The 21,135-nt window shown below is 40.7% G+C and overlaps 1 protein-coding gene across 8 annotated transcripts in view; it reads right to left on the reverse strand.

Annotated features, from left to right (window-relative positions):
• The window catches only part of EBF1 (EBF transcription factor 1), a 273,631-nt gene that overhangs the window by 83,648 nt on the left and 168,848 nt on the right, over nucleotides 1-21,135 (reverse strand). For 4 of the 8 annotated variants that reach the window (XM_027896387.1, XM_027896386.1, XM_027896382.1 and 1 more), the window contains exons 7-8: nucleotides 16,492-16,573; nucleotides 8,503-8,620 (exon numbers count right to left, since the gene is read on the reverse strand). In XM_027896387.1, coding sequence (XP_027752188.1) covers nucleotides 8,503-8,620; nucleotides 16,492-16,573 — 200 coding nt within the window. Of the gene's footprint in view, nucleotides 1-8,478; nucleotides 8,621-16,491; nucleotides 16,574-21,135 lie in introns of all 8 variants that reach the window. The other 4 variants (XM_027896385.1, XM_027896384.1, XM_027896380.1 and 1 more) reach the window with 1 other exon arrangement.

The raw sequence follows: 21,135 nt of genomic DNA on the forward strand, positions 1-21,135 counted from the left end.
TTTTCACGGGAGCGAAGTCCTTTCATAACCACTGATTGCTTAGGGGTGTTTAAATACTGGGGTGCTCAACATGACACATTTGGAAGTGTCCAGATACCTGCAAACAGCTGTGAACACCATTCTTTGATATTCATGACATTTTACAACATCCAGATGAGTTCTCAGAAAATAACTAGTTCTTGGCCTTCACTTCCAAACCACAATTCACAAAACTCTTTTCCTTCGCACTCTGCCCAAATCAGCAGGTGAACGGAGTGAAAAAAACCCATCTTTTCCCAGCATAACACCAATAAAGATATCCTATAATGAGAAAGCTAAATAAGTGGAATTTGTTCAGAAATAATATTAATCATACCACAATAACAGAATGTTTTGTCATTTCCTGGTGTGCCCATTTTGGAAGGTTGAAAAAACAACGTCTGGCAAAACTTCACTGCCATACGGTGCAATACATCTCAAGCATTTCTCTAATCCTAATGTCATTCTTCTCCCCTATGATGCCATTGTATTAATGACACGGTGGCCAGAAAAGCAAATTGAAATGTAATGAATGCTCATTAACTATGAATATTCATTGACTATTTGAATGCTACTGAATGTTCTCCTGTACTGGCACCTGTGAGGTTTCTGCCAAACAGAGCAGTTAAGGTTCCTCTACTTGCATAATTGTATTTCAAATCCTCTGAAATCTGGAGAGAAACCTCAAACCTCCAGCAAGTGGTTGCAGAACTTTGATTTGAACAGGGTTTTTTTCTATACAAAACTATATCAAAATTTAATGGCAGTTTTCCCCATATTTTCTTCTTTTTGCAATTTTGGGAGTGGAGTTCTGAAAGCTCCTGTGGGAAATTCACAAAATGCTCTCTATCTTCATCCAGGTACTATTTTTTCCATGCATTCATGACACCCTCGTAACAATAGAAGGTAACAACATATCACAGCTTGACATCACTTAGATATTCGGGGGGGGGAAGGGATGGGGTTTTTGTTTTTTGCTTACTTGCTTGTTTGTTTGTTTGTTTTTCTTTGGTTTTGGTTTTTTGTTGTTTTCTTCTTTTAATTTATTTGAAAACCAAAAAGGATAGCTTCTCATGGGTAGAAACTGCCACACCCTGTCTTTTTAAAATCAAGGTGTCTCCCACTTCCATTTTTTCCTTTCTCAGTTAAATGTGACACTAGAGTCCTGATAAGTGACTGTCAAGCAGGAATCCTTTCTAACTGTGGTAATTGGAGCAGCCAAATTTGACTTTTTCAAGAGGTATTTCCATGGACATTATGTAAAAACAATCCTTTTATTAATGACTAGAATACTTCAAATAGTATCTCCCTGAGTTTTCTGCAACATGGCCCCAGCAATGTTAGTACATATATATTACGCAATAATCTTCAAATAATGAAAAAAATCACAAACTCAAGCCACCAACTTCATAAATAGCAGAACTAATGGCAGAACTGAAATTCTGGTACCTTCTCGCCTGAATCAGCCATTTAAAAATCCACCTTCATTGTTTAAATCTTGTTTTCACTTAGCCTCAGACTAAAAATAAATTTTGAAAGATCAGAATTGCTGCAGCCAGACATTCTAAGCTTTTGAGTACCTCTCCTTAATGGATGATTTATGACCCAGACAAATAGAAACAGAAGATTTTCTGCTTTTTGTTCAATGTGACTGGCTATGAGAAGGGCGGCTCCACCTACCCACCCACCCAGTTCTTATGCAATTCTTAGTAATATCCAAAAAGGAAGCAGGATCTGGGCCTGCAGACAGAGACTCTGCTCTGGTGAAGATAAAAAAAAAACATAAGTATAATTCAGTGGGGCTCAATTTAGTTAACTCAGTTTTGGTTACTTACATTGGAGTTGTACAAATCTTGGCTCTGCCATGTTTTGGTGACCTGATGAGTCCTAAGACTTTATTCCTGAAGAGATCATTTTGATCACACAGCCTGATGTCCTGCACATCACCCATCAGAGAACTCAGCATTTCCCAGGTGAGGAATTGCTCAAACCCTTAACCTCTCCCTGACTTGCCATATACTTTTTAGGAAAATTCCACGCCCTGAATAAATTTTGCAACCCGTGGATAACCTGACAGAGTTTTCACAACTTACTTCAAGTGATCCCCAGAGTTAAAATTTTGATGAGATCATACTGGAGTCTTTATCTACGAATTTTCTCAAGTAAAGCACCTTTACTTTCCGGACATGTATTGTCTATTCAGAGAGCAAAATGCTCTAACTCCATCCGAGTAGACACACTGAACTAATCCAGTCCCAGCGTGCTCATTTCTATCAGAAGTTCCATCTGAATATGAGAAAAAACTTCGCTTTGAGTGAGACAGAGCACAGGATCAGGCTGCCCAGAAAGGTTGTGGAGTCTCCTTCTCGGGAGATATTCAAACCTGCCTGGATGTGATCCTGTGCAATCCACTCCAGGTGAACCTGCTTTAGAAGGGGCTTGGACTGGATGATCTCCAGAGGTCCCTTCCAACCCCAACTATTCCCCGGTTCTGTGAAACATGCAGTAAGTCCACAGGGTAGCGAAGAGGTTAATATTATACACTCGGTGAGGTCAAGCTCCAAGAACACATAACAAGCCATTATGTAAAAAATTGCCTGAATTTATGAGTCACTGCATTTATGAAGGAACCGATATGAAAAAGACAACTTGGCAAAAATAAAGAAAATTATTTCCAGCTTGAAGTTTTGCAATCTTTCAGTATATCAAGGCTCACTTACTGTTATTACTATCCATGTTGTGCAATGTTCTAAAAGTCACATTTTTTCCCTTGTGTATGCATAGAGATGTCCAACAACCCAAGGTATTCTTCCCTCATAGAAAATAAATTAGAAAGCAGACGTAACTCAGAATAACATGCAAGATCCCCTCAAGTAGAGTGGTAGAATCCTAATATTTTTTTCAATATTTTCCTTCTAAATAATAAATCAAGCCCGCTGAATTTTTCTATATGGAATGATATGGTGCAGAAAAAGCTTGTGTGTTTATATTTCTCATATAATCACAAAAACATTCTTAAGCACAGCACTAAGTTATAACAGGTGCTTCCACCCATAGATGAAACAAGTCAAACCTTAGCATTTCTTTATTTAAACCTGGCCAGTTTGTGAATGCTGTAGTCCCTAACTTCGATTATGAATCAGAACCTGTACCATGTAAGGGTAAACTGTATCAAGTTTTAAAGATCAAGTTTTCTCAACTTGCAGACATTTTCCACCTCAGTCAGTTTTCTGTCTTGTAAAATTTCATCAATTAGCACGGACACAGGCAACACCAGGGGATTCAGGGCTGAAATGGTTCAAACAGAGCTCATAGGGGCATCCTCCTCAGGACTCCCCACACTGCCAATATTTAGTGGTTAATGTTGTGGCAAAGGCACTTACAGCACAAGAACTGGGTCACTAAGTGAGATTTCTGAGCATCTTTCAGGAATTGCCCAGCACATACAGCTAAATTCAAGGTATTCATTCTCAACAGTTCTGTTACAGTAAGACTAGATAACTATGATATTTAAAGGCAGTCAATCCCCAAGGTTTATTTTAAAGATTATCTTCTCAAAACAGTTTATAAGGTGGGGAAAACTTTCCTTTTTTTAATAACCTAAACAGAAAATATCTAATTAACTAAGCCACAGCCTAGCAATCATTTTTGCTTTCAAATCTGAGGACTTAGTGAAAAATCTCTGATTGTGCAGTGACTGTGGGCTCTCAGATTGCCCAGGATGGGCAGGATTGTCAAGAAATGCTCTTTAAATGCCCTACTGCTGACAAGAGGATCTACCTGTCGTATCCAGCTGAGGCACAGCAACTACTTTTCTTTTACTGTAGGAGGTTTTGCACCTGCAGACAAATAGTCTGAGTCACTCATTACTGTCATGAGCTAAAACAACACTGTAAAACCTTGACTATCTCAGGTACCACAATAAAGTGATCAAACAATCCAGCCATGCACTATCCTTTCCAGCATAAGGCAGCCACTAATAATGGTTTTGCTACGTAATGCCCTATTTCAGGTACTCATACACAGAGATTTATGTATATTTCATATGAAAATAATGGCAGGACATTGCTTTAGAAATCATGGTTGTCTCTGCTTCCACCTGCAAATTTTGACATCATATCTTATAATGTGTCCCTATTTCTACCCTGCATCTTTCATCTTTTGCTGCTGATGAGCTCACTCAGAACCAAAAAATAAGCAAACCTCAATATCACCCAATTCTTCAGAGTTTTCCTATGGAGGAGGAAGGAAAAGGAAAAGAAAAAGAAATAAAACTGTCCCTTTAAAAACCCAAGCATTTAAGCTGCTTGTCAGTCGTCTTCCTGACAAGGCCACTTGAATGTATTCAGGAATATTTGCATAAACGCTCACAGTGAGTTCACCGTGGCAGCTACTGCTAATGGTACATAAAGTAATTTAGTCACTTCTCTTAGGCATCTTGTCAGGGTGATAAGCACCTCCTCTTTGCCTTGTTGCATATTAGATCATTAGATAATAAAGTGTTAGAGCATGCAAACTGACAGGGTCTCAGGGACTATCATTTTTCGAGGACATTGCATTCTGCCAGAGAAGAAAAAAAATAGAGAAATTGATGCTGCAATTGGCTTTACATTCTTGTAAAGACATTCAAAGATTTGGGGAGAAAAAAGCATTTTTACTTTGCAATGATATGAGAGTTTTAACTGGAAACTATGCAGACATCTGCAGTGCTGGACTTTTTGCTGGTAAACTTGAAAATAGTTGTCACAAACCCTGCCAGAATTCTCCCCTTTCATAAGTTCATCACTTAAATTGCATTGGAAAGATTTTGCTTTTAAAATTGACACCCTGGGATGAACTACAAGCTAAAATATATTCTACTGTTGGGGCCTATTGGCTCTTCACTATACATCTTACTAGGTATATATATCATTTAGAAAGGTCAACCACGCCGGCTTTCTGGTTTACCATAAATAAAAAACAAGTGAGGATCCAACTATTTGTAAATGAAAAAGTGATAATTATTGAAAACCACAGATTACTGTGGCTTACCCCATTTATACCACACAGAGATGGATGAAATAATTGGCCTCTGCCAGCTATTACTTTTAAAAGATAGATATATTTATTTGAAAGACGAGCTTCTTAACCTGCTGGTTTTAAGGATAGCGTGTGGATACGAAACCGTGATCTAAGGGCCTGGTTATACTCACAGAAATGAGCTACGAAAAGGAACTTTCATTTTACTGTCTGACAAGCAAGATATAAATAGAGATATGTTGGATGTCCCAAAAATAATCCAGGCTACCTGCTAATGAGATGGTGAAACCCAAATGTGGAGACGCCAGGCTCCTGAGTGGCTCAGGAGGTGCAGTTTTCTTTCCAGCTTTTTGGCACCCAAACTCTCTTTTAGTTGTTGCATAAACTGCAACTCCATGTTTAAGAGCAGTGTGTCCCAGCACAGCTTTGTAAGGAAAAATAAGCTGGATATTGTCTAACTAAACTAGGCAATCAACACCCTTGCTACACCTTGCTACATCCTGTCTCCCCTTTTCCCAGTCCTCACAAAGTCAGGCATTCATCTCTATTGCCATCAGATATTTGTGTTAAAAAGTTAAACACCTAGGAGAGTCCACAGGAATACATTTGTCAAGGGCATATTATAGTTGGATCCCAGAATTTACAGACCTACGATCAGTTGCTCACCAGAGCAATGAACCAGAGACAAACTAACCATGACTACGTTTGCTTCCCATCTCCCTGTTTATGGGCACTGCTCAGGTCAATCTGTCCTTCCCCTGAGGGAGGCAGAAAAGCTGGGAAGAGGAAAGGCAGACAAATTGTCTCTTTGATATTATCTGAGATAAAAATTCCAAAAAATGAAGAAAAATAATATACTTTTTTACTCAAACTGAAAATAAAAATTAATTTCCATGGAAGAAACTGTCGTCTATTCCAATGGGTCTAAGGTTTGTGGAGGATGCCCAAAATTCAAGAGCATTAAGCCTTTTCCTTTTATTTTTGTTTCTTTAGTTAAATGTTTTAGATACCTAACAGCATCCTTTAAAATAGTTACTGGATTTTTCCCCCCCATTTTTCTTGAGCTCAAATGTGCACAGAATTCCTGGAGAGCTGGACTGAAGGACTTAGGTTAAAAAGAAAGGTTCCACCAAGCCTTTTGGAAAGAGAGCAATTTTATAGTGTGAAGGTTGCTATTCAAAAGTAAGAATTTACTAGCAGTTGCTTTATGAGGTTGCTTGAGAGGTGCCTGAGAAAGTAGATTAGAAAAATCACCTTTCCCACAAAAGGTACACATGGAGATATTTTGCAGATGTTGACTTTTAATATCAGCACAGTAACTAAGGTGTGTGTAGATGTCTAAACAGAGCATTATCTTTTTTTGTTTCTCTTTTGCTAACGGAATTCCTCAGGTTTTAGGAGTGGGAATGATATCTGTGGTAAAATGAGATACTACCTTGCATGACAGTAAGAGCATTTATGTATGAGAAATTAAGTAGTGCCTTGACCAAAAGCATGCACTGGGAAGACTGAAATGCAGAAAAAAAGAAAGAAAGGGGAAAAAAAAAACCAACCAAAAATATGGCAACTATTTTATTAGGAATATAAGTGAAAGAATAGGAGGGGTTTTTCTGAAAGACTAGACTTAATGGAAAGATTACGAAGCTGAACCGAGAGAAGTTTCCCTTTGTAATGTTCTGCCTTCTGCTAATTAATAAAGACAGAGTTCGTACATTCCTTATAAATTTCAGTAAAAATTATGACAGCGGTTTGTTTATTAAATTAGGTTGTTGGCAGGATGAAAAAAAATTCTATAACATGAATTATAACTGAAAATGGCTCATAGCCTACATAAAAAGTTAGCGCTAAATAAATACAGATGTAAGTTATGTTTATATAATGAGAAACGCTGCTGAGCTAAGAATTTTAGGTTAGTAAGTGTGAACTACAGACCCGATTCTGCAAACACTTATCAATACCCTCAGCTTCTCTGACACAAGAAGCCTCATTGATCCCAACAAGACCATATGTGAGCATAATCTTAAATATATGCATAAGTGCTTGCAGGACTGATGCCTGAAAGCATAAACAGAATAGAAAACTATTTACAGAGGAATCCTGAGTAGTAGAAACCCACACATTTTCCCATTTCTCAGCATTAATAATTTCTTTTAACATATCTAGTTAACATTTTTCTGAGTGGCATTTGCTTTCCCAGAGAAAATTTTATCTGGTTTCTTCAAACTCTTTGGAAAAATCTATTTAATTATTCATCAGATCCTTGGCAAATATTTGTGAAACAAACCAGCATAAAGGACTGGTGCCTTCTGCACTCTACTACTTCAATGGGAGCTGAGGGTACACATCTCTTAGAGGGAGCAAGCACCTATTGAATTTAGGATTATAAACAGCTTTGAAGACAAAGAGCTATTCTACCAAGCTGGAACAGAGAGAGGGGAGTGAAATGCCCTCTGTTTTTGTTTTGTTTTTCAGCAGTAGTCATCAACTTTGAGGACAAAGAGCAAAACAAAACATTAATCAAATCCAGATTTTTCAAAGCACATTTGCACTCAACAACTCCCATTTTAAGCACCTACAGTCACCAGCAGATGTTCCCTTCCAGGACCAGCTGACCCTACAGAAGAGATCACTGTCCCCCAGGCTACTTGCAGCCACGTGCCCTCATCCCACCCTTGCTGGGGTTGACTGTCCTTTCAGAAAAGCCAGACAAATTGCCTTGCACCATTTCTCCTTCAATCATTTCAGCAAAATAAGCTAGATTGGCAAAGAGTGATTATTTAAACAGTTTAATTCAAATGAACTTTGTTGAACTGAAGGAGACCAGGGAGCAAGCAGACAACCATCTTAGCTGGCATGTCCATGGTGAAGAACAGCCTGGAGCAGGGAGGAGAGACAAACAGCTGTGGCATGCAGGGAAGAGCAATGTCCTCAGCTGGCACAGCTGGAGCCAGAAGAGAACATTCATCCATGGCTTGAGTAAGCAGATGGATTTCCAAAAGGGCTCTGCTTTCATTAAGGGCAATTCAATCTCCTAGAGAGCTCAGCACCCTATAGATAGAAGAAATCCAATCCGAAATTTGGGTGCTGAGCATTTGAGAAAATATGTAGGAGGCAATTTGGAAAAAAAGAAAAAGATCAGACTCCAATTTTGGATGCTGAATAGATGGAACCAACATAAAAGAAAAAAAAAATCACCACACTCCACTGACACACAGGACAGACTTTGCACCCATGTTTGCTCAATGGTTTGCCATTTCAGTGCATTTGGAGCTGACCTACTTGAAAAACTCCCCCTTTGGTCTGGAGGCCAGTATCTTTAAAATATCCAGCCCCAAGGGTATAAACCGTTACAGGACAATTTGAAACCAGTAGCCAGAGACAGAAACCAAACAAATCCACATTTAAAGTAGCAATGCCAACCAATGAAAATGATATGCCTACCATGTTCCAGATAAGAAGGCGTACCTTCCGAGGGATCGAGTCTTCGAGCTCTCCGCCCGTGCTTGGAATTGTTGTGTACAAACATATTGTCCGACACTGCCAACACATGGCCATCAACATTGACTGTTGTAGACACGACGACCTGCAGGCACAAGAGCAAAATGGAGGAAAAACTGGATATATCTGTGTGTTTTTTACAAAGCGCAGAGTGTAATAAACTCAGTTAAATAAATAACAGCTGGGAACTGTAGAAAATTGCATAGCTATTTCGCATAATAACTGGTGCTTATGCCGTACAAATCTAACAAGAGACGCTATTGATGAGTGGGTCTTTGGCATCGAAAGCTTTTGATGCAGTTTTAAGTCAAATTGCAGAGTTTGTAGCTGCATGGCAGACAGCACACTGTTAACCATCATTTTAACAAGAGGATCTTTATTAAGTATATTTTTCCCCTATACACAAGGGCAGCTGTGTTCCACCCTAAATTATCCTTCGGTTTCCATGCTGAAGTAGATAGAGCTGTTGACATTGCAAATGAGAATAAAAGAAAACAAAAGTGTATTTTGTGAAGGTATAATGAGAGTTGTTGCATGCCTTGCCCCCACCCTTCTCTGCTGCCTTCCCCTCAGTACGGTCACTGCAGGTTGTTGGACTTGCCCAAATTTCTCCCGGGCTCTGTCTTAGGGAGTACGTATAGGTATGTTTGTGTACACATGCACGCTTGACAGTGGGGTCTTGATCTGGAGAACACAACCCTATTCATCCAGTGTTAGAATTATTTGTATTTCTCAACTTATCTCAATGTCAACACCTGGGATTTGGTTTGAGGTGAGGGAGACAGAACAGGACTGCGCTGGAGGCAGGATCCGACACTTCTGGTCCCCAGAGCAGCCTGAGATGGGAGAGGAGCCAACCCAGCAGGGGCAAACAGGCAAATGTTGGGTCCAGAGTAGAAGACCCAGCTGCTCAGAGGTGTCCAGAGGGACCCTTCAAACCTGAGGCTCAGTAGGCACCATTCTAAAGGAAATCCCTGTTCAGGCTGGGGACACCTGAGCCATGAGACATCGTGGAGATAACAAGGGGGGGATGCGTGGGGACAAGTCCCTTGCAGAGCTGCGAGCCCATCACAGCAGGTCTCCTCCTACCCTATTCAGACCAAGCCTAAATCCCAGCCTCCCTGGCTTTCATTCAGCCACCCCTCCCACAATCTTTTCCCAACGATGTCATTCCCAGGGTTTTGCCCCAGCCAAAGATTTGGCCTTCAGCTGGCTGCTGGTTTGCCAGGAGCCTGCATCGCCTTCTAGAACTTTGACTAAAACAATAAGAAGAAATGACCTACACTTCTCCTTACATTAAACAGGGAAAGGGATTAAAGACTGAAACCCACAGAGATATGTTTATTCATGCGACCTCTTACAACCAAATATAATAATTGTCTGTTAATTGCAGTTTCAGCTCCCACCTCATGCTTCGACATGTGAAACAGCAATCAGCAGCTCCTGTTTAATCCACCTATTATGTTGACTAATTAACTTTGCTCGACAGTTTATTTCTTCCTCCATTATCAGCCCCTGTCAGCCGCAAGCACACTGCCGCAAAGGGGGACCTCAGCCCTTTTGATTGATCACCGATAGATTGACATGCAGATTAATTTAATTAGAATCACCTCACTTGAGAAATGAAAGACAATGGCAAGGGGGCTAATAGATCTGCTCTTATAATGAGGCAAGCCTCCAGAGCCACGGCAGAGGATTTCTGATTTATTTTGCTGAATTCCCCAGTCGCTCTGAAAGGCTCTCGCTTTAATTGTTCTTGGTTTTGAGAGGCTTTAGCCTCTGAAGAGGTGAAATGCTTTACAAGGATTGGCAAACATTGGTTCAACTCTCTCAGGAAGCTGCTGCCTCTCAAACTTGGTCAAATGGGGACACTTAAAGGATCGCTTACAACTATTCAATTCCATCACTTGAATTGGGAAGAAAAAAAAAAGTGAAAGAAAAAATTTTCTACCCATTTCTGGCCCCTGATTAAAACACTCAAAAAGTAAGCAAAGCTACTAAACTGCCCATAGCCCATTCCAAAGTCTTTGTCTTTAAAAAGAGGAATACAAAAGAGAATAGTTTACATTGAAAGGATCCTTAACCCATCCCTCAGAATGGCATTCCAGGCGATAGATTTTTGTATGTGTTTTAAGTGGAAGATATTAAAATACAGAATAAATTATTCAAGAGCTCTTTAGATGGAAATTTCAGAAAAAGAAAGCACCAAATACTACAGGTAAGTTTTTCTGAAATCAAACTAAGGGGAAAAAAACCCTAAGCCCTATATATAAAATTCCAAAAGGGATTTCAAAAGTAATTTATCTATTGCATTCCTGAGGGATAGAATAAAGTTTATGATATTTTCAATAAAATATGATCTTATAGTAAGTGGCTCAGGGTTTGCAATTCTATTTCTGCACTTGCAACCATTGTAAATTCTTTTCAACTGGGATTTTGAGCCAAATCCTTGGCATCACCTGTCACAGCTCCATGACTTATGTCAGCTCTTATCTTCTACGGGTCTGATTAGATGCATATGAAAATTAACACAATTACAATTAATAACAATGGCTACAAGATGAAATATTTTCCTCAGTTCTAAAATGCTGCAAGTACCCACAGATTCCCCACTGAAGTTGATCAATCCTGTGCTAAAACTGAAAGTTTTCAACGTTTCTACAAATAAGATTCCAGAAAAATAATGGATCAAGAGTAATAACAGAAGGTAGTTCTCAAACCTGTGAAAATCCTGTGTCTAACTAGCTGTTGCTATACATTCACCTTTCTAGGGAAGAACTTGAGGAAACAATCCTAGTGAGGTTTTATGTGAGTAAATCTACATTTAATTCCCCCCGTCAGGTTTCCAAAACCGTCGATGCAACATATTTTGAATTACTTAACAGTGTCTTCCTACCTCCCTCCTGAACAGAGAGTTTGATTTACTACAAAGAGGCCACATTGGTGTGGTTCTTCAGTGTCGTTAGCAGAAGAAACTATAAATGGAATCCCCAAGAGAAACTGTTTCCAGTTTCAGGAAATGCAGAAAAAAAACCTCTTATGTGACTGTTTGAAAAAAGGATTATTCATAGTGCACCTGTAAGAAGCAGCACGTGCTTACTGCTCAATTCTTTAAATGAAAATTCTCATTAATAGAGGAACACTGAACATACACTGCACTAACAAAATATTAATGACTCCAATTATTAACAGAGAAAAAACGCACCTTTAATATTGTGTGCCACAGTTACCTACTCGGATTGCTACAGAGCACTTAACATACTTAAAAGTCCAACTCACATTTTTTAATCTAAAAAATTACTACAGCCTCCTCATTTTGATTTCAAAATGACTGGGATATGTTCAAGTTAAAGCACATGCTAAAACTAATTTGTGGAGAAATCATAAAATTAGGGGGAGGGGAGAGCCAAAGTATATGTGGAATGGGCACCAAGGTATCCTAAAACACAGACTGTAGCAAGAGGGAAAGGCACACTACAGTTTAATAAATGATTAATGAGGTGCTGACACATTAATGTAAGCACAGGGACAACCAGGCCTGCCAAATCTCAAACCTTTCCAAATTTTGTCAACAAAACACAGTTTTAATTTGGGACAGGCAAACATGGAAAATGATTTTGAGCTTTAGCTTTAGCCCTTCATAGATTTTGAATTTAAATCCTGTATCAACAGCAGGGGAGACAGAGGTATGAAAGAAACACATGGGTTTACAACTTTCTTCAATGAAGTTGGCACTATCAACCGCAGTAACGTATCCCAGCTCCGTGAATTATTCCGCCTGCTATTAAATAGTTCAGTTTGTGAATACTTTGGAGCTTAGTTTTTTGGGTTTTGTTGTTTTTTTTGTTTTTTTTGTTTTTTTTTTTTTTAATATTCAGAGACCAGGAGCCTGGAGATCAAGCTATTTATCCACGTTTAGCACTCGGCCTGTTTATTTGGTATAGTACCTCACCTAATATATCAAAATTAAGCATTGCACGACTCCTCATTTTTAACCACAGCCCATTAAGCTTTGCTAACTGATTAAGACATAGCATGTTCCTTGTGCTTTCAATTTTCTCCAGTGTATGGTGAAGGATCTGATATTTTTACAATGTCTGCAGCATCCAGTGGCAAAGGCAGAGAAAATCTGGTTAAGATGATTTCCATCCAAGGTTTGAAGTGTCATTAGTGTTAAACTGTCCAGTGTTTGCTACTTTTCTGAAAGATATAAATGGCTTGAGCACATCTTTATTTTCGTCACCACTTGGTGACCTCTTTCTATAATGTGTTGACTTCTTTATTCTAGTAACAAAAAATCACTCTCAGTTTAACAAGACACTCAAAAAGGTGCCAAACTTAAAGCACATAAGTACAATACACTCAGTAATTTTGCTCACGTGCTCAAGGACAGGCCAGGCGCTTAATTACCTTGTTGAATTGGGCCACAGCTCTCACTGCTATTTTTCAGTCTTTTTTTTTTTTTTTTGCCTTTCCCTTCTCTGGGGATGGAGCCTTGCATGTCCAAATTCCATTATCTGGGATTCATGAAGCATCATCTCTGTCTCTTATGCAAATTTGCAATAAGACACAAGTGGCTTCAATTCAAACATGAGTGGCAGCATCCCATGGAGGCAAACGAGCAGCCTCGGCTGCAGAAGAGGCTGTGGTAACAGAATCAAACAGCGTGGCAATTTCTAAGTGACTTTCAAGGTTTTCATAATAAGTGAATGTTTGGGGTTTTATGCAGTGACACAGCCTGAAAAGTTTTCTCTAAATTAAAACTTGACATGTGTCAGTTTGCAAGCAGTTGTGCTAAAACAAGAACAACAAGATAACTAGGGCACCTGGGTTTCATTAATTGCAATAACATACAAAACTGTTTAGATTGTATGAATGAGGTTTTAGTTCTCAAAAATAAAATCTGGGCAGAGTTCACCCATGACACCACCTACTTAGTAGTATTATTATTACCACTAATTGGGGCACTATAGCCCGTCCCACCGAGAATGATGACTTATTGTGATGAAGAATGCAAAACCAGACTGAGCATTTCTCCGTGGGGTTTCTGGAATAAAAAGGCAAGGTTGGACAAAGGTGATAATACATGATAACACCAAATGTTTTGTGCAACTGGGTTGATGAAACAGAGAGAGTAAATTATTTTCTCAAGGACAAGCAGGGAGTCTGTAGCACAGCTGAAAGCTCAACTCAGCTGTGTGAGTTCCTGCTTAGTACTTGACTTCTCCTCCCTGACTGTCTCCTTCTGCTGATAGAGACACAACTAACACAGCCAGGGCCATCACTGCTCCAGCACGCAGTTTTGCTGGCACTCTACACTGCTCGAGTTGTCACATGCCTGGACATCTCAGACATACAGAGAAATTTATTTCCTTCCAGGCTCACAACAGCTTTTATGTCAGACTTATCACACTCCCACATTTGCACGCAAAGTTCAGGATAAAACTTCCTAATTCATTTCTGTTTGTGAGTCTGAATGAAGTTTCAAACACAGGTTGCCTGAATCAACACACACTCTGTACTTTCCTAACATCTGTTATATCAGATGATAATCAGACAATTCCCTGCTACAGGGAATAAAAAAACAACCCTAAAATTGACTCAGAAAGGAAATTTTCTGCAGGGTTGGTCCTCAGATAGTGCAAGACTCTTGTCCTTGACCCTTCACTGCGTCTCCCAGCAAAACCATAAGCTATGTTCCAAGAACTTCCAGCACCTTTCAGGGACTGATGTCTGACAGACCATGGCCAAAAAGTTGGACAACTCTCTGGGCAGCTTCAAAGTCCAGCACAGATAGGGGAAAGAAGGAAGGAAAAGTCTCTGGGTTTTGTGTAAAACGAGTGTGCTACTATTTAAAAAGTATCTGGCAATACCTTATCCTTATGGTTTTTAACCAGAATTCTGACGTCATCATTACAGATCTTGTAAGTCACTGGCAAAATTTCAAAGGTAACTGATAGCAAACCCTCCACTGACTTCACAGAGGCCCAGATTTCACTTGGTTCCTACACCACATTGCCTCAAACACCTAGGAGCATCATATCACTGAGATACTGTATGTATGCTCGGTCCTTTTCCCGCTAAGAAATTATAAATGAAGCCTGGGCTCTAGAGTCCAGCTGTTTTATTTGAAGAAGCCTATTGCTAAAAGAGCAACAAGTTCAAACTTTAAAAAAAAAGGAAAAAGGAAAGAAACAAAAGCATCTATTGTAAAACAATAAGCCTGGGCACTGAACAGAACACTGCGAGCTTCAATACCACCCTGTATTATAGTAGGAGTGGTTCGCTCAGCTGAAAGTGATTAATTTCTTGAAAATGCTAAGGTCACACTAATTGACATGACCTGTGTAATTAAGCAGTCTCTGTTTACACACGGAAAGCTCAACTGCTGTGAAGCTGGGTTTGTATGACAGAATGTCTTTACAAGTCAAGAGATCAACAACCTTTCCTATGTCCTACCTACCCACCGACACAGGCTCCTGATTGCTGTTCTGAGAGAACACGCAAAGGCATTACCATATGAAAATCAGCCGTGAGCCTGGAGGAGCACAAACCCAGCAGAGTGTACATGTTGTGAAGCAAGCTCTGACAGGCCCCAGGGGTGACTGCTCGGACTAAATCCCTGCGCTGCTGAGAGTCCTTTTTCCACCTTCTCTCTCGGTGATAATGCCCTCTTGAATCACAGGAGAAACACGATGGAGGGAGGAGTGTGGGGTGAGAAGCCGAGGGCTCTGCCTTGTAACACTAGCTTTTATACTGATTAATTTAATCCCTGTGGCCACATCTCCTCATTTCTTCACTTCTGTGCTCAGGGACAAATAGCACCCTTCTGTCTTCCAGCATTGCTGCAATTAAGCAGTTCAACAAAAGACCTTCCACATATAAATAATATTGTCATTTACATAACATTTAACACTTTTATTGAACTGTGACAATGCTGGAAAAGAAGCAAACAGAGTTCTATGTCACTACAGAAAGCAAATGTATTTTGGAGTTGCCTTCCTCTAGAGACCCATGTGGTCTATGGAACAAATCTCACGTTTCTTCCTCAGTACCCTGAGGCAAAGCCACACTGACAGACTCTATCATGCTTTCTCCCTGTGCTGTATACATTCCTCCCACCAAAAGAGAAGGTCCTTTGACTCTCTACCCCATATTTTTATTCAGCACATACTCAGGTAAAGCATTATTGTCACAGTTACGGATCGTGTCTTAATAAAAGGGTTGGAGCATCTATTTCTCAGTATTGCCACCACTCCACACTGCTGTCAGCACTGGCAAAATGCATGTAAAGTCTATTTTCCCAAGTGACATCAATGTTCTTGATCCCAAAAGTAGTCGTGGACATAGGTGTAGCATAAAAAAATTGTCTTTGGTCTTCTGAAGCTGTGTTGATGCTGCAGCTCCTGAGCTTCAGTGCCACATGCTGCAGCAGTGGGGAAAGGCCAGACCAAAACATCCCAAGAAAGACACACCCAATGGTAGTTTTTTTCCATGCTCTGACTACAGGGATGGACCTTCATCCCACTGATGCACATTTGAGTCTTTACCACTGCTAAAGAGTAACTGCTAATTTTATAATATCTCTTACACCCTTGTCGGCCCCTTCCAATAAACATGGTGCTCATTTACTGTTTCCAAGAAGGGAAATAGTTCTCTGGGCAGAAAAGAATGTCTCCGAGCCCCATAACCAAAAGCAACAGCAAGGTCATTTTAATTTTTTTTTTCATGCTTTCCCTTCCGCTGGAGATGACATTATCTTCAAGAGTTCTCTTGTCCAGAGCAAGAAAACCCAACTACTTCCTGCCAATTCTGCTGTGACAAGAAGGCTTCAGGCAATATTTTGTGACCTTATGTTTTTAGCATCTTCCAGTGAATTACTGGGTTAGTTTGGGTCAAAGTACTTCTGTCACTAACAGCTGCTGATTTTTAAAGGAGGAAGCGTGTCTGACTGACCTGGAATCGACGCATGTCTCGAGGGTTTCCTGCATTTTTTAGGCAATTTTGGTTACATTTGAGGAAAAATTTCAAGAAGAACCTGTGGATAAAGAGAAACGGACATTAATGTCTTATAAACAGTGTGTGGTATTACTATGTGACATCTGCACATTTGGTCCAACAAAGACTTACTTATGTTCGTATTCCCAACTCAGATAAATCATCCCACTGACCCTCCAAAGAGGGAAGTGGAGCTTGCATGGGCCCCAACCTAGCAAAACATGTAAGTACACCCTAAATATTTACTAATTATTATTATTATTTATTATTTATTAATCATTAATGTCATGTTTCTGTTGTGTTAGAGCCATTAAATTTTGCAGAGTCAGTCCCTCTACCACGCTAAATGGCCAGGCTCCCTGTGCCATCCAGAGCAGTAAGGGACAGACACATATTTCATCACAGCAAGAAAAGGGCAGAGAAATGTCAGATATGAAAGTTCCCTTATGTATAAATGGAGTTTTGTTTTACAAGTTCACTGTCATGTGCAAGTTTTGATTTAATGCAAAAATACTGAAAATGTTCCATACAGTTGATATCTCCCTTCCATGATTAAACCCTGTTTGTGAATAAAATTAATGCTCAAATAGTGGCTAGTGGGAGCCCAAATCCCTGAGAGGGGAAGAGGAGAAATCTTGGTTAAAAAACTGACTTCATGGAAAAATGAAATATTTTTAATGCAGTCTATTTCCTGACCATACACAGTTCACTGAAGTAGCTATATGACCCTGACATATATCTCTAAGAAAAGACATTGCATTTTACAAAGCCAGAGAAAAAAGCAAACATTTCACTGGAAATATTTCCTTCAGTGTTATGCATCAGTGGACTGTAAACTCATAAAGACAAGTCAATGAATAACAGTGGGTCTCAGATTCCAGGCTTCCTCCCTGAAAGCCAAAGTTTATCAGCCTTTGGTCCAAAATAAACTACAGACTAAGGTCTACTAAAGCTCAGCCGTGCAAAGTTTAATCCTGCAGCAAGTTCAAACCCCAGTGTAACCAGACAGCAGCATTACACATGCAATAACCACCAGTGACTAAGCAGAAGTTAATCTGCCCTGTTCCCATATCCAGGAGTGGAGAGGGGAACAGTTTGATCCCATTTTACATTCAATCTGAAAGCATCCCTCCTTTAGCACCCAAACTGAACACCAGGTCAGCAGAATTTGCACAGACTGCCACGAAGAAAGGCAAAACTGCAGGGTAAACAGCTTCAGAAAATCCCTTTTTGATGAGCAGCATTCTTTGCCCTGCTCTAGTTGTGATGCTGCCCCTCAACAAGGTAAGTTTTGGTGCTTGCTACTCTGTATCAAAAAAATCGTACTCGATAAATGGCTCCAATGACAAATTGAAACTCCAAGGGACTGTTTTCATTAAAGAAATGCAAGGTAATTGAGAAGGATTATAAGATGTGATGCTTGGGATTACCAAGGACTGGATCTCCTGACCCAGGAAGTCCCTTCTAGCCCTGAGTTTCTAAATAAGAGCAAGCAATCAACACAAAATAAACAGCCACCACACTTGAACAGGGGTTTGGAGACAGTGTTTGTTTACACTAAAATAAAGAACAGTGTTAGTCATTGCACCTTCTCATCAAGCAGCTTCTGATATTCAGTAACGCAAAGGTGGTGCTATTTGTTGTACATGTATGTCTTTTTAAGCCTCTAATGGCCAGCTGTGACAGCCTGACTCAGATTGTGTAGAAGGAGCTGTCAGCACAAATCTTGGCATCTCGAATCCAGACAACTGCTTGCCACCAGGCGAGGGCTTGTGCTCGTGCCAGGATGGATTTTGAGAGACAAGCAAATAGGGCATTAATTCCGCCAAAGAAAAACGAAAAGCGGGGAGAGTTCAGGATCCTACACTTCAGATGACGGCTTTTCTGTCAACAGCTCGTCATTTAGCTCACAAGCTATGAAGGGCACGGACATCAGATCCCTCTTGCCCTAAGCTGGCCCTGTCTTGCGAAACGCTGGCAGGATCCAGAGACCACCCCTCCGTGCGACATTGCTCGCTGAAATAAAAAGCCTGGCCATCTGTTGGGAGGCAAAGACATCCCTGTCAGCTGGTGCCTACAGCCTCGAACAGGCCCTTATGTGGCAAAACCTCTCAGAGCCACTCACTCTTTGGGGAGAAGCTGGCGCTGCCCTGGGTTTACCGGGGGATTTTGGCAGCTTTGATGAGTTTCAAGCCCAGCAGCTCTCCCCACTCCCCGTCTGCTGCAGCCCTGGAGCAACACCTTGGCTCCAGGGGGAGCTGGGCCATGCAATAGTTAGAAATACCTGTGGTGAAAGGCAGTGTCAGCCATGCAAACGTGGGAAGCACCTTCACGGTTCGACTTTGCAAAGCACACAGGTGATGGGTAATAAAGTAATAAGGTTGATTCAAGGGCCCCCCCCCAAAAAAAATTGGAAAGCTTTTTGTGAAGCTCTCTGGAGAAACACTGGGCCTTCCCTCTCTTTACAAAGTCTGAGCTCATGCCAACTCAAAGGCTTGGAAAATCACTAGAAAATACAAGAGTTATCTTTTGGGGTCTGCAAAACTCTAACCCAAACTTTCGAAGTCTAACTCCATTTGCACTGTGCTATATCCCCCAAAGGCTACAGAAGTGTCACCAAAATAAACTGCAGAAGAAATGAAGCTCATCTGTTTAAACCTACCCAAAAACCTCAGGCAAGCAAGCAAGCAAACAAAACTTCCTTTGAATTAAACCAACTCCAGAAAAAAATTAACTTGAAAAAAATAACTGTTTTCAGAGGAACCCCAAGCTTACACAGCCAAGTTCACTCACTGCATTTTAAGTAAAAAAGTCACCAGTCTACAGAACACATTCTGCCAAGCGCTGTATTTTAATTCCACGGAAAGACAAAACAAACTATAGGCTGCACTTTGTTTTGGAACACACCAGAGCTGGAGTCCCCCCGGCTACACAAAAGCATCCCACACTCATCCAGGCAAGTGCCGAGCAGCTCCCGAGCTGGCACAGCACGCGCCAGCTGATGGCCTCCCCCCACTTTGGCAGGAAGGTGGACGAGAACGGATTAAGACGAGGGTAGGGCAGAACATTTTGATTCATGGGGTTCAGCCCAGTCTCTCGGTTCCTGCTTTACTCTGCTTGTTCAGGTGCCTTCATCACCTCGAGCCCGGTCCTGCCAGCCTTGCTCATTAGCAACACTTCACTCTGCAAATAGTTCAGATTTAGATTGACAGGACTGGTTCAGGAGAAGTGCCAACAGAACTGAGCTCTTTGTAAGTATAAACCTCTATCCCCGTTTGTTTGCATCTAACTTCTTCACAGAGGGTTATTTTTTCCAATTCTTTCTCCACATTTGGCAGGGCTGTATAGCATTATTACTAACCACAGAGGATATATAGCATTAATACTAACTACTGGGGTCTGAAATTCATTTCCAAGATGAAAAAAATGTGCAAAACACAGGAGTCTCAATAAAATCTTCAACTTTAACTCTCTTTCCAAACCTACGTGATTGCTGAACACCCGCTCTTCTGCCACACAAGACTCAGTCATCAATTATACTTATTGCTACCACTGAAGGTTTTTTTTTTTTTTTGCATGAATCAACCAAAACATATTTTCTGACTCCCTTCCTGACTACTAACACCCGTGGTGTGAAGAGCATTTGTGCATATGGAGCAGAGAAATATAAGCCAGCTCCATGTGATTCAGTTCCCATTCAGAAACACACAAACTTTTACAAAGCACTTGGATTTACTGTCTTACATAGGTATTAAACCAAAGGACTCCGTGCTTCACCCCTTATCCCACATAGGCGTGGTTGGAGGGTATGGGAGTGAAGTTTTGGGGAAAACCAGTTACTTTTAGATTACATTTAAGTGTTTTAAGATGCAGCTCAGTGCAGGCTGCAAAAACTACTCAAGGAGTGAAGTTGCTGAGCAGTTAATCCAGGGCACTGTGCTACTACAAATCTCTGAGTAACTGCAAGGTCTGATGTAGAAATACAACCTTCACCTAAATACAAACTCCCACTCTGAATTAGGCCCCAAATTAATGTGAACTTCTTTCTGCCAGGCTCTAAAAAATGGGTTATTGTCTGTTCTGGGAGCATTTTCCCTTTTTCTCGCAATTTGACAGAAAATTCCTTTTTGGAGATGAAGATTTTTTTTTTTTTTTAATAAAACTGCTGCATTCCTCCATAGATTTTGGTACCAGCAGGACTCTGTTCTCCCCACTACCCTCTACTCTCTGCTGGGGAGGAACTATACCCCAGCCATGGGTGCCACAGCTGCTACTCCCAACTCCTGACACCAGCTCCCTTCTTGCTCCTGCTCCTTCCATCCTTGGATTCCCCTCATTCCACTGATGGATCTAGTGAGCACATAACCAGCTGGAGGTCAGTCCACTTGCATAAAATCCTCCCTGCCACTCACTGCTGCCCATATTGCCCATCACACTGCAAAACCTTTGGGTTTCTGCAACACCCTCCCCAGCAGCATCCCACTCTTTCCCACTGCCAACTACCACAGGGATTTAAATTAAATACACGGGAGAAGTGGAAATCCTAGCAATGCAGATGTAAAAAGGATTTTGCCCTCATACTTTTCTGGCCACTACAAATTA

This window comes from Empidonax traillii, unplaced genomic scaffold (genome assembly GCF_003031625.1).
Source record: "Empidonax traillii isolate 1590-97213 ecotype Southwest subspecies unplaced genomic scaffold, ASM303162v1 scaffold495:size1017845, whole genome shotgun sequence".
NCBI lineage: Eukaryota > Metazoa > Chordata > Aves > Passeriformes > Tyrannidae > Empidonax > Empidonax traillii.